The sequence below is a fragment of the Micropterus salmoides genome, unplaced genomic scaffold (genome assembly GCF_014851395.1).
Source record: "Micropterus salmoides isolate LMB-PRFRI ecotype aquatic unplaced genomic scaffold, ASM1485139v1 Ms_hic_scaffold_5, whole genome shotgun sequence".
Classification (NCBI taxonomy): domain Eukaryota; kingdom Metazoa; phylum Chordata; class Actinopteri; order Centrarchiformes; family Centrarchidae; genus Micropterus; species Micropterus salmoides.
In genome coordinates, this window is record NW_024044237.1 from 34,567,139 (window position 1) to 34,581,041 (window position 13,903).

General features: G+C 40.6%; 1 protein-coding gene across 2 annotated transcripts in view; it reads left to right on the top strand.

Moving 5' to 3' along the window:
* pcdh1b (protocadherin 1b) overlaps nt 1-13,903 on the top strand; it is a 240,338-nt gene that overhangs the window by 167,205 nt on the left and 59,230 nt on the right. Inside the window, exon 5 of one of the 2 annotated variants that reach the window (XM_038699689.1) lies at nt 7,897-9,056. The exons of the other annotated variant lie outside the window; for it this stretch is intronic. Coding sequence (XP_038555617.1) covers nt 7,897-7,955 — 59 coding nt within the window. The 3' untranslated portion in view covers nt 7,956-9,056. Of the gene's footprint in view, nt 1-7,896; nt 9,057-13,903 lie in introns of those variants that run through there. 2 annotated transcript variants of the gene reach the window in all.

Below are 13,903 nucleotides of genomic sequence, written 5' to 3' on the forward strand. Positions count from 1 at the left end.
CTAACAGACAGAGGGGGGTGTCGAGCCGCACTGCCACTTAACGTAGCACTGAAATTTCTCTTTTATGCAGCCAGACAACGCTTTCATGCAGGTAAGAAGGCCACAGTGGTCTCTCCGCATTCTTATGTTGTCTATTGTGTGCAGCTGCTGGAGAATCACGGACTGGAGAATCTGCAGGCTGACGCAGAGCTCCAAAGCCTGTGTTGAGTTAAAAGGACGTCTTTATGTCAGTTCCCTCTCCATTTGAAGTCCTGAGAAAGCCTCAGGCACACTGAGAAAGTTCTGAGCACCTCACCTTGAGACGTTTGCATTTATAGAGCCGTCTCCATTGAGGTTTTTGTTGTTAACATCTATTAGCCGTTCAGGTACACTGGGCATGCGTGGGCCAGTGTAAACATGAAGCAGATGGTCTATTCCGTAGTTACAGAAGATTTGGCGAAAGACTAAAATACAGACGAAGAATCAGGGTTTTTTTGCACCAATAACGAGCTGGTACTGTTACTGTATGTAACACGGGAGTGTAGCGGCGGAAAGCAGACGGGAAGTCGTCACAAAGTAAACGCCGACATGCACAGTACAAGTGTAGGCAGATAAGTGTTATTTGCACCGTACAGAATATTTTAATAAAAATACCATGTCAAAAAAACAGTCAGTAGCATCGTGTTTCTGCTTTGCATGACTTGTAAGACCCAATCACATTGCTGAGCGTGAGCGGCTGCGTCATCAAGTCCTCCGTTTTGGCCCGTCTTCACTAAAACGCCCTCCGGAGTTTTGAAACGCAAAACGGGGTCGGCAGCGTTTCCAAACTTCTGCGTTTTAGATCTTCGTTTTCGCCGTTGTAGTCTGGACGGAAGGTGCGAACGTAGCAAAAGGTCTCCGTTTTAATTAAAAAACGCAGTAGTATGGATGGGGCCTTAACCATGTGACCTAAAAACGGGTTATATAAGGTTGAGTTTCAGTTTTTTTTTTTTTTTACAGTGGAAAACAAATAAAAATATCTACAGGCAATATGACAACTACATCTCTTCTTCCAAGAGGGCATAGCAATTGAAGCTGCATTAACCATGTGTGAAATGATTACTTTTTACTTACTATTTTAGACGTGTCTTACCCTCTATGACGATGACATCCAATTATATCTCTCTTTTATGCCGGACAATTCAAAACATTGACTGTTTTACAGTGTTGTTGGAAGTGGTTCAAGGATTGGATGTCTTAAGAGTTTGGTGGTGTTTTTCTTTGTGTCCCTGAAACAGAAGTTTGGTTCCCCCATAGAATGTGTTGAGTCTTTCTTCGTACCATTCAGGTTTTGCCTCGGAGGCATGTTGTTCCTAAGATGGAGATCATATTTTTCAAGCCTTTTTAAAAGCCTCTCAACACCCAGAAAGGTGCTATGTGAACATACTCCCCTCTATCCATCTTTCCATTTTAGTATTGGAGACATTATTTGTGTCTTTCTCGACAGCGTTGAGTTTAATTAAGCCCTCCGTTCCCCTCGATGCCTCCGGACTCAAAATTCAAGGTGGGATCGAGCACTATATCAGTTGATCAAACCTAACGGCTGGTGGGATGGCAGGTGGCAGGGTTCCTTCACTTTACATATTGCCTGAGGGTTGTTGTTTTGACTTCAGCAGGGCTCCATCAAAGCCCATTTCTGCCCCACATCAGCCCCTGAACTCAGTATAGCTGGATTTTCTGACTGCAGTCTGTGCTTCTTTTTGCAGTTTCTTCCAGAAGTCTGTTTTTGACAGTGCCTGTCCCTGTTGAAATATCTTTGAATTCTGTACCTGACTTTCTTTACAAGCGATTTTTGCTCCTCTGTCTTCTTTTGAAGATATATATAGAGTATTTCCCAAAACGTCAAACTATTACATAAGTTTTAAGCCAACATGGACCAGAAGTCCCGAAAGTGCAATGGATGAATTCATCTGAAGCTAGTCATGGCAAGAGAAGTCATCTGATGAGGTCTGTGTAATACAGTTAAAAGCTCTGGAAAAAGCTAGTTAGTGGACCTTTAGTTGGGATTGTTATCGTTCTACGCTGGCATTGCCGAATCCTTATCAGCCTGGAACTTTCAGTTCATTTTTGATTTCTAAGGGGCGCTGTCAACAAGCACAGACCAAAATGACTCTGGATGCAATTGGACAGATTGACAACCAATCAGAGCAACGGAGCATGTGACCTAGCGCTGATCAACACATGCAAGATGGGGCATAGCCGTTTTCAAAAAGGCGCACTGCGCTGGACGCCGGTCCAGATCTACAACCAATCAGAGCAGGAAAACGTGTGACTTTTCAAATCTGGACCGGGGACGCTCTTTTTTTCAGTCATCCTATCAAACCCCATATTAGATAAACTAGATCCAGGACAGGTGGAAACCTGTCACAATTGGAAAGGGGGCTAGATGTATCTGCCATAGCAAATGAATCCGGACAAAACTTCACTATGGGTCTGTTTGATCCTGGACCAGCAGGATACATCTGGAGGGGGTTTACTTTCCCTATAGCTTCTGTTTGAAACTGAAAATAAAAAAACATGAAAGAAAGCATACGTTTGGCTTCAGCCCCTCTGGAGAAAATGTCTCTGTCAGCCACCAGCAGTCCTTGCCATGGTGTCGAGGAGCACGATGCTGAACCGCTGTTTGCTGTGGCTCCACGCTGACCTCCGACCTCCTCTGCTGAGAGTCAAAAACTTTGTCTTAATCTGCAAAGAAAAAACACAACAAACACTGGCATGCACTGACTGCATACAAAGCAGCTCAGGGCAAAAAAATATAATTGTAAGGCGTCCTTGAAGGAGAAACACATATTTATAATTTTCACAGTGTTTATTAGAGCGGTGTAGGATAGTAGTTAGATATTGTTCAATATCTTTTGCAAAGTGAAGAGAGAAAGAGAAGTGTGGAGGTGTTTGTTGTCTGTGATAAAATAACTAATTTCCCATCAACTGTGTGAAGACCGGAATATTTCTAATATTCATCTGAGCTTTAACTTTGTACTTTCTGTTGTTGGAGTTATCAGAATCATGCGAGGAATCTTTTTAATTTTCTTTATGTCCTCCAATGTATGGCCTTTTGTCCTTCTGGTTAACAATCCAAAGTCAAAGAAGAAAAGTAAATAAATCCAAGACTCGTTTGTCAGTAAAAGCTTGAACTACCTTTCGTTGAGGTCTGAATGTGGTCTGTTTGAAGCTTTGTCCTCAGAGGAAGGCTGGTGTTTAAATGCTTGGGAGTGTTTTATGTTTTTTAACCTGCTCTTTGAACAGACTGATCGACTTAAGGCTTTATAACCTTTCTCTATGAGCAGGGCCTTGGTGTTTGTTTTCCCACTTAATTCAGTTTATCCACCATAAAAAAACAAAACAAAGGCAGCTGTCTTGACTTAACGTACAGCATCTCTTCTTTTGTTTCAGACGCACAAGATCTGCCTTTGCAGAGTTAAAATATGAAAAATTCAAGACATACATTACGGTAAAGGGATGAATTTGTCAGGCTGCTGCAACTCAATAAGCTCTACTATGAGCTGTGGTCCATACAGAAAGACCTGTTCAGTAACCCTAGTAATTATATTCATATTGACCAAATCTGCAGCCCATGATTAATGTCCAATGTCAGTGTTCAGACTAATGTAGGAAGTGGGGTGTCTTTTAAGTAGCAAGGTGTGAATGGTCTTCAAGTTCAGCACCTTACGTTCTTCACACGTGGTCCTGTGACAGCTTTTGATCATGTTTAATGGTTGTGTATAAACTCTTATTCTACGGTGGAGTTATTTTCTCATGACCCCGTGCAGTTCTCTGATTGGACAGCAACTGCAAACCAAGTACGACAAGAAACCAAAGGAAGTGTTGAGGGGGGCATATCGGAACGATGCTCAGTGCAGGCAGCAGTGTTTCATGGATATAAGTGGAGGCCTTTGTGCGCAGTACACCAACAGTAGCCCCTGAGCAGCTCCACTGGAGCAGAGTGGGGGTTCAGGGGCGTTGCTCAAGGGCACTTCAATGGTGGTAATGAGGGAGAACAAGTGCTGCTCTTTCACTTTCCCCACTAGGGTTTGAATCAGCTACCCTCTACTTACAAGCCTCCTTCTCTAACCTTGTTAAGCACCATCAGCACCAACCGTTACCGCAGTCTTTCCCAAACTGGAACACACTTTTCAGACTTTGTTGAAATAAATATGGGATAAATATTTGAGGTAGATCTGTTTTGCGGAGTCAGCAAATTTTCATTTTCATGGCCTCCTTCAGTAAATGGTAGTAAAGATTGTAAGTGAGCCTTGAGTTTATTTTATCACAGATGTGTTCCTAAGATTGAAAATAAACCTCCACGCTCACAGCAACTACCATTTCGTACATATATTTTAATCTACTTAACCTCGATTTTAACGTTAAAATTTCCTTTAAGCAGCTTTGTTGTTAATCTCTTGTTAATCAGCATTAAATGCACAGTTTCATGGATCAGCTTGGTCCAATGCTCCATTAAAGCTGTATGTTTAGTTGAATCTTCAAACCCAAACTCTGCTTTTCTAAAACCCAATTTTTATTACCCCCCAAAATTCTTCTTTGCATGTCGGGTATTTTTGAAAGGTCATCAAATAAAGTTAAGTGAGTTTGAAGTTTGTAATATTGGGAACTAGTTGGCTTGACAGAGTTTAGGAGGTTATTAGTAAAACACATCATGTGATCTGATGTCTTGTGGTCAAATGTATTGTCAGATTTTTGTATTTCTGTTGCAAAAGTAATGAAATGATCAAATTACATGATTTTAATGATAACATATCGGCGTTAAAATGCTTTTTGCCTTAGAAATTGTTTTAAAAAAAATTCATTGTGGCTACAAAAACAAAATGCACCTAATATACTTTTAGCAGTCCTATTTATAGATCCATGAGGCGTTCAGGCAAAGATCTTCACCCCGCACCTTCAGCATCTGTCAGGTCTGCGGGCTGTAGACTATGAGATCAGAACCTGCACATGCTCCAAACATCAGCCTTCGCATTTCTTTTTTCTCCCCCCCTAAATATTAACCCACGCTAAAATTACATACAGTACCTGCCTCGGAGCCTCGTGTAACCTGGCTTTGATCCAGCGCTGTTGTGACCCACTTCCCAGATCAATGACATCTGGAGGAGGAGGTGGCGGGGAGGAGGAGGAGGAGGAGGGAGGGAGGGAAGGTCGTGGGGAGGTGCTGATGATGTCTAACAAACGCGCCCGGCGGGAGGTAACCTCTGGAGCAGGTAGCGTGGAGGAGGCGCTAAACGACTACGACGTCCAACTGTGTGTTTCATTATGAACAGATGCTGCCGTGATGGGAGGGAGGAGGAAGAGGGAGGAAAGCAGAATTGAAGAGGATGAAAGGGGAGAGGAGAGAGGACAGAAGGGATGTAAAGCAGGAAAATGACAGAGGAGAAATGGGAGAGTAAAGAAAGGGAAGCAGGAAAGCAAGGAGGGGTACGGGAGGAAGGAGTAGAGGAGTAAAGGTTAGGAGGAAGAGGCAAGACAAGGGGTGGAAACTAGAAGGAGTAAAAGAGCCAAGGAGGAAGACAAAATGGAGATGGATACAGGGAGGGAATCCGGAAAGAAAGGAGGGATGAAGGAGGGAAAGAAGGGAGTAAAGGAAATAAAAGGAGGAACGCGAGGAAAGGATTTGATGAGGACTCTAATCTCTGAAACCTGGAGCAGAACCTCTGTGTGTGTGTGCATGAACGCATGAACTATTGCAAGGTCATGACACACTGCCGCCAACTAAAGTTACTGAGTCTTTATGTGTGTGAGTGTGCACATGCCTCCAGGCGCACTGTACAAACACGCACACACGCTGTAAAGTTCATGCTACTGGTTCAGTACGAGCACTAACAGACTCTGAAGCTGTTTTCAGAGTGAGGAATTAAGTTTTTATTTGTTGCATGAATTTAAACGTTTTGGGCATTTTCTGCAGTCTGGATTTAATCCCCCCCCACCAAACAGGAAATATACCTGTGCAGGTGTTAGCTGCAGGTAGCTCAGTGTTTGTTCTCTGCAACGTCCAGTTAAACTGCACACACCTGTAGGACTACTCATAACAAGTCACAGTACAATCCCAGGTCATTAGAACTCAACTAACTAGACTTTTATTGTGGAGTTGACCTGTCAAAATTATGTAGATGACATTTGCCTTAAAAGGTCAAAATAAAATACGACCCACTGGACATTTACAGTCAATTTTAACTTCAAATGCACAATAAAATCCGAAGGACCTTAATGATAAAAGCAGCCAATGTAAAAATATTACATTAGTTGTGAAAAGGAGATGTAGAGTAGCCTAAATGTGTGTGATTTGGTTAAAGAGAAACAGTTTTTCTCCACTTTCCCAGAGACTAATGAACAGGACAGACCTTTATTATGTATTTGGTGTAGTCTGAAGTTGTGTCAAACATCAATAATACGCCACCCATGTGATCATATAACAACCATCATCCAGGACCTGAGCAATCCTAACCAAGAAAACATAACCTGATCTGTGGGATTATCACCGTTTAAAATAAATTATTTTGAACTAATGTGGTGCTACAGGCACATTTTATTTTTACAAGTATTCATATTACTGTTTGGATTTAATGAGTGCTGTGAGTGAGTTTTTGGACTTAGTTTAGATTGAGTATAAACAGTATTAGCATTTTAGAAGGAGTATTTGTTGAGTACAAGGAGCAGAGTTAAAGAAGTAAATAACTGAAGTCCTGGTTTTTGCTGGATGTCTGATTGTTAGCTGTTACTAGGGAAATTGCTCCAGAGCTCCACAAATCCAGTCACAACTACAAGTGCCACATGGCCAGCTGCCAGCAGCTGTGTGATTCAGCTCACCGACGCCACAGAACCTGTTCCCGTCCCGGTCAGCCATGGTTGCCTGAAATTCTTCAATATGAACATGAACATGCAAAGTAGATACACAAATGCTTTCAAATGCAAATACAAGAGACAGAGCTGCTTCCCGCCAGGAAAATATCGGCGGTGGAGAAAAAGGAGGTCAAGTCAGTTTTATTTATATAGCCTAATTTGCCTCAGAGGTCATCTCTGGTATGTAAAAAGGAGGTTTTGCCGGCGTGTGGATGACTTCCCTTCAGCCCTTTTATTGATCCACAGAGGAGAAATTTGGTTCCGATGACCCTGAATCAATTTCTAACAAGTTTTGTTCATGAAAGGAAAAGTTTAATGTGATTAAACTCTGATTAAAACCCAAAGCTAAAATGTTGTAGCTGCCAAAATTAACTGTTAGTTTTGAAGCTGCTGCTCAACTGAACTGAACATACACTGCAATTCGTACACATCCTACAGAAAACCTTCAAATGATAATTTTGTCTATTTTCAAACACATTCAGTTTTGCTTTTTAAGGGCTTAAATTTAGGATAAGTTTTGGTCAACAGTGAGCTTACTTTCAAATAAAAATGCATTTCCAATGAGCTCAGGCTCTGTTTGTTGTTGCTTTTTGTGCCAAATCGTAGCGAAGAAACGTAATTATTTTTAATTTCCAAACACTTGATCTGTACTCGCATCAGAAGTTATAGTGTTGCATCCAGTTTGACCATTTCATGTTTTTCTATAACTTTAGTAACTGTAGTTTCTTTGTTTTCCTTCCATTAATTAGGTAAAATACACGTATGAGTACATTTTACTGTGACAGTGTGACTTTATGCGCAGCTCAAGTGTTTTTAGAAATTTTGCGTTATTGTGGCTCTGCAAACCGCTCCTCCATTTTTTTCTTTTTTTAAATCAGCTTCTTCTTTTTTAAACATTATTTTTTTCTTCAGCCAGCTTTCAATTACTCCTGACACTTTCTTTTCTCATTAATGAGACATTTTGCATGGAATGTGTTTTCTGCGTTGCGTTACCTGAGGTGTAAGACGTTCGTATCTATCCTCTTGTAGGTGGAGCGTCGTCGAGCACCGAGCCGGAGAGGAGGGCCGGACAAAAAAGACTGCCTTAAGACAAAACTAAAGACACAAAGAGCATCTAACGCTTCTTTTTTTTTTTCCTCCTCCAATTTACAAAAAGAAAACACATTAAGTCCTCAAGCTTTTTTTGTGTTTTTTCCCTCTCTGAAGCAGTTCTGAGGATTTTTTTCTCTTCCCTTCCCTCCTCGCCTGTGGTCGTGAACTGCTTTTTTTTGCTTCATGTTGCACATTCTTCGTACAAGTTTTCGTCGAGGAGAATCAAATCACAAAAAAAGAGATGAAAGAAAAAACATTTTTGTCCTGAATAATGAGGAATTAATCATGATTGGTTCTTCTGGGGTCTTTTTTTTCTCTCTCCACGTCCCTGGTAGGCCATTTTTCGGGAGGTGGATTCATACTTTTTTGTCAACGCTGCGCTGTTCTCTATGTGGATTTAACTGAAGCCTACGTGGACTCGTCCGATCGCAGTGGATTATCGGCTCTCAGCCTTTCATGGGTTTTTGCTCTTGTTGCTCTTTTTCAACTGCTCTTGCAGTGTAAGAACTTTGTTTACCCAGTGTCACATTTTATGGGCGAATCCATCTCTTTTTTTGGACTTTTATTAATTTTTTGGTAGCCCTGGTGCCTGTAGTTGATGATTGACAGTCAGGGTTCGGAGGACAGGGTGAATTGCAGATAATCAGCTGACCCACCTCCTCTCATCGGCCAATAGAAACTCTGCTAGGAACTGACAGGAACTGTCATGGAAACATTTTTGGTCTCAATTTTCTCTACTCAATCAATCCTCCCTACTCGTTCAAGACTATTGGCCACAGTTAAAGGAGCCATCCAGCATTTTTTGGGAACTCCTCGTTTGTCATTATGGTCAGAGTCAGATGAGAAGATGCATATCAGTTTCATCTCTGTGTGTCCAGTACAAAGACAGGTCCAGGATTTGTTCAGCCTAGCTTAGCACAAAGGCTAGAAGCAGGGGAAACTGCTAACCTATCTTCATCAGAACTGAAGACATACAAGAGCCAACAGTGGCTGATTTCATCACACATGTCAGGGTCTGCATAAAAGTATAGGAAAGCAACAAGAAATGTCAGAAATCCTAAATTTATGTTTGCAGTAGTTTAAACTTCAGAACATCAAATGTCCAACTCACTTGACCAAAATGATGAAATATTTAAGGGATCCTTATGACAAGTTTTATTAATGCTATAAATCGTATTAAAATAAATACAGGCTGATATATTGTTATCAGAAGTTTTAATCTCTCATAAATTGACTTTGGCAACGGGCTCTACAAAATACCAAGGGAGGATATATTTCCAAACCTGGTTTCCCAAAGAAATTTCATCCATTCATCACCACACTTAGTATTTTGGTGTAAAAATGTATTAACCTTCTTAGATGTTATTGACGGGCGAATTCGTGTAGGCGTGGCCTAACTGACATTAACTTATGAATTCATCGCATGCAACCAACAACTACATCGCCGCCCAGCAATTTCCCCAAATTAGTAGATATTTGACCCGTAGGTGGCGCTGCACAAACTTTTCTGTCTAATGGTTTAGCCTGGCTTCATTTTAGCTTAGTCTTAGCCTGCTAGCGTAGCAAAATTGAAAGCTAAAACAACCCTTCAATGGAGCTAGGCTAGCAGTTTCCCCTTACTTCCAGTCTTTGTGCTAAGCTCCTAAACACTGTTGGGTATATATAACTATACAAGAGGTAACAATATTATTATTAACTGCAACAGAATGGTTGAGGAGGAAGGATTGAAGTACACATCTACCTAACTACCTTATCTAACTATGTATCCATCTATCTATCTGCTAGCTGGCTAGCTAGCGAACTGCTGCTACTGCATATTTGAACCAAAATCAGCTCTCCATCTTTATCTTCCTCCTCCTGCTTCTCTCCACGACAAACGTTCCAACTTTTAAAGACACAATAGTCTGTGTTTCATTGAGTTCGTGCTTTGACTGCCAGTCATCCAGACAGTTATAATCTCTATCGACCTGTCAAACAAATCTCTAAAAGATTAAACTCTCACTGACCTGTCAGTCAGATCTCTCCTTTCTTGTATTTTCCAGTAAATAAACCTGTGTAGGACTCTGGTTGGTTAGTACGACAGCTTAGTAACAGACGAGTAAACGTTGAGCTAAAAGCCTGGACTATTTGTATGTCAGTACAACAGTGTGTTTATTCTGAACTATAACAGTATGTTTATGGGATATAAAGTTGTAAAATGGTGTATGAGTTTGAATATTTGTAGTCATCACTGGTTTGCTGTAGGAATCAAACAGAGCAGCTCAGTGACCCGCTGCTGTACCTGTGAATGTACTTTGTATTCAGAGGTTTTTATTACAATAAACAAGTGCTGATATCATACATGACGATACTGGTTTAGTTTCTGTGTTTCAAGGGGTTCTTGTGCGACGTGAAGCCAAATGTAAGGGCTTGCTGAAGAATTGGACAATAAATCTGCAAAGTGTGATCTATCCAGAAATGTTATTGCATCGTCAAAAGCAACTTGATAATTGAACACGGAAAGCATAAACGTGTTTGCGCCATTGAGGAGTAAACTGTCCTGTTTCTCGCATTTTTAGATGCAAATCTAACAAAAGACTGTTGCGTATCTTTCCGAAACTTGACTTGAATACATCGTCCATTATCCTTTAACTTACTGACTTCTGACAAAAAAGCCGACATTGACTTTTCTTAACATCTGCTAGACGTGAGTTTTTAAGCCACGCTCAGTCTGAGTAAGAAAAGTAAAGTCAAATCAGATTTGCATCACGTTCAGAACACTTCAGCTGCTGCTATCTGAAATAACTGAAGAAACAAACACTTGCCATAAAAGCAAAGGGGGACCTTTTATGTGTCATTCTGTTCACCTCTGGGGCTCCTGCCTCTTTCCTAAACTTGATGTGGATGCGGTCTTGAACCTTTTATTTATTTATTTAGTCAGGGAGGCAGATGTTCAGCTCAGTGTCTCATTGTTTATTCTGATGATTCAACGAGAAGAGTCTCATTGGGTCACATGCAGTATGTTGTATAATGCACATATTTGGAAACATGGTCAAGACCCACTTGGCGTCAGTTTGTAACCCACTGGGAGAAACATCTTTGCATCAACGCTAAAAGCAGGTGTAATAAATAACAGAAAAGTCAGAGTAAGGAGGCGGATGGGCGGGTCAGAAACCAGGCTTTCACCCAAGAGACAGGAGTTTGTTTCCCGTGTGAAACAACACATATTGACGCTTGGTCGAGGTCCTTTGGCATCGCTTTTTAACGCTCTGGGTACCACATTAGAGTCAGTTTTAGACGTGTAGGGCTCCGCGGTCAAGTATGCGACACTTGACAACAACAAATATGCAACATCCGGTTAGACTTTCAAAATAAAACGCTAGCGTTTCCAAACATCGCCATGTTGAAACGGCACGTTATGTGTAAGTAGTGAAATGTCTCCATTTGGTTAGGTTTAGGCAACAAAACTACTTGGTTAGGAAAAGATCATGGTTTGGGTTAAAATAACTATGTTAACTAACTTACGCAATTTACGTAAATTACCTAACTTAAATAAAAATATTTAATGTTGCTTCACACAGGACACGAACCCCGGTCTCCTGGTTCAAAGTCGGGGTTCTCCATCCACTCCAACCGCCTCCTTACTCAGTCATTTTCTGTTAAATATCATATACCTTTGCCGTCAAAAACTGACGCTTACAGGACTTCCCCCACTGCGTTGAAGGATGGCGCTATAGGGATCCCCAGTGTGTTACAAACTGAGGCTGATGGGTCTTGACCATGTGTCCATATGTGACGAGTCATGGAGTGAGAACCGGTTGGAAACAAAAAGTCAACATTTATAGTTTTGAGTTACATTACACGAGTTACAAATGTTGTGTAATTAACGTAACTTAAGTCACGTAAAGAACGTACTTATTTATTTATTTATTTTTTGCCTAACCCTAACCAAATTGCAGTTAATCACTAGTTTTATTTTGAAAGTCTAACCGGACGTTGCATATGTATTCTTGCTAACTTGACCATGGAGCCCTACAGGTGCAAAAACCGTTCACATGTGACGAGTTGGGATCAAGAATGTGTTGGTTTCGGTCCACTTGGGCTCAACTCGCTTTAAGACGCTAACTTGACTCGTGCTTGGATTTGTGTTAGACTCGCATTCAAGTGTTCATAGCCTTGGCCAGCAGGTCAAAGGTTAGAGGCTAACATGAGAGCTGTGAGTGGCCTGAGGATGTAGACACGAAGAGAAAGACAGGAAAAAAAGGACATTCTGGATTTTTTTTGTATAATTATTCATCATGCAGTCTCTGAGGCTGAACTGCAGGGAAAATAGCTCAAACTGTGTGTGTGTGTGTGTCATGCAAACTTTCTGGAGTGTGTGTGTTGGCTCACTCAGGTACGCCGCTGTCATTTTCTGGCTAATTTTCTCCTTCAATGACAACTCCACACCTGGTTACGCACACACACCCCTGAGCCTATATATATGAGCTGCTGTCATGTGGACTGTGTGACTAAATTTCCACCAGCTGTTAAATCCAGACATACTCTGTGTGTGTGTGTGTGTGTGTGTGTGTGTGTGGAGTCAAGTCTCCAAGCAGACTTTAACCCTTTGTGAACCTAAAGATCACATTCTAGTCCACCTCAGTCCTGGGTTGAGTCTAGCTGGAAATCCTTTTAGTATCTGGTCTGCGCTGTTTGATTGGACCTGACAGGAGCGGAGAAGACAAGCTGTGTCTTTACTCAGCCAATCAAAACGCAACAAATAACCAACGACAACGTGTCTTCATAAAGTCAAGTCTACTTATACATGCCGAGGTGACGTGTTTGTTTCAGAGGCCTATTGTAGAAAAAAATCCTGTGTTTAAAATATTACTGAAGTAAGTTACAAATATATGTAAAGTAACAAAAGCAAAAGTATTCATGATGCAGAACAGGCCATTGCAGAATAATATATAATATAATATTGCATAATAATTGTGTTTATCACTTTAAAGTTGCAGCTGGTAAAGGTGCAGCTCATTCCACCTACTTTATACTTCTCCTGCTGCTTAATCTATAATAATACATCATAATTTATTGCTTAATTTGTGTTTTGAAAATGCAAAGGAACTAATGTTGTCAAATAAATGTAGTAAAAATGTTCCCCTCGGAAATCTAGTGCAAGAGAAGAAGAAAGTGGCATGAAAAGAAAAGACTCAAGAAAAAGTACCTCATAATTGTACTTAAGCACAGTACTTGAGTAAATGTACTTAGTTACATCCCACCACAGCAATATCCACACTTTGATGAATCAAACTAGTCCGTTTGTGCAGCACATTTTTTATTATCAGGTCCTGTCTGTCATGGCAAAAGTGGTTTTTTCCATGTTTTAGTCCTGAAATGCCTTATAATACATTTCATATGTTGTGTCAATAATGATAATTTACCTTTAACTTTAGCTGGCGCTTTTATCCAAAACAAAAATGGGCAGGTGAAATGAGAACACGAGCAAAGAGGAAGTAAAAACAATAAAGTGAAGTAAAGTAAAATAAATAAATAGGAATAAAAAACGCCAACAACAATAACGCGTCATGATGTGATAAAGTCTTACATCTGAAATAGTGGCGCATTAGTGTTGTCATATAAACAGCAATTATTGTTTCTGTGACTGATTTTATCTTGTTTTTAACTAATTTAATTGTATTTGACAAACAGCTGCTCTGGAGATTTTTGATTGTATCACAGGAATTTCGTCGGCAAATCACAAATGTGCATACAGACTTCAATGAAGTCGGCTCTAAGAGTTATTTAGCATCATGGGGATTTACTAAACGTGGCAACTGTCATTAAAGTAAAACATGATTAGGACTTTAAACATGTCCATAAAGGTGCTCTCTCTGCGTTTGGCTGCAGATTTGTGGCGCTTTATATTCACATCTTGTCGCTTTCCATTCTCCAAAAAACTATATTGTTTGTTTGTTTGAGC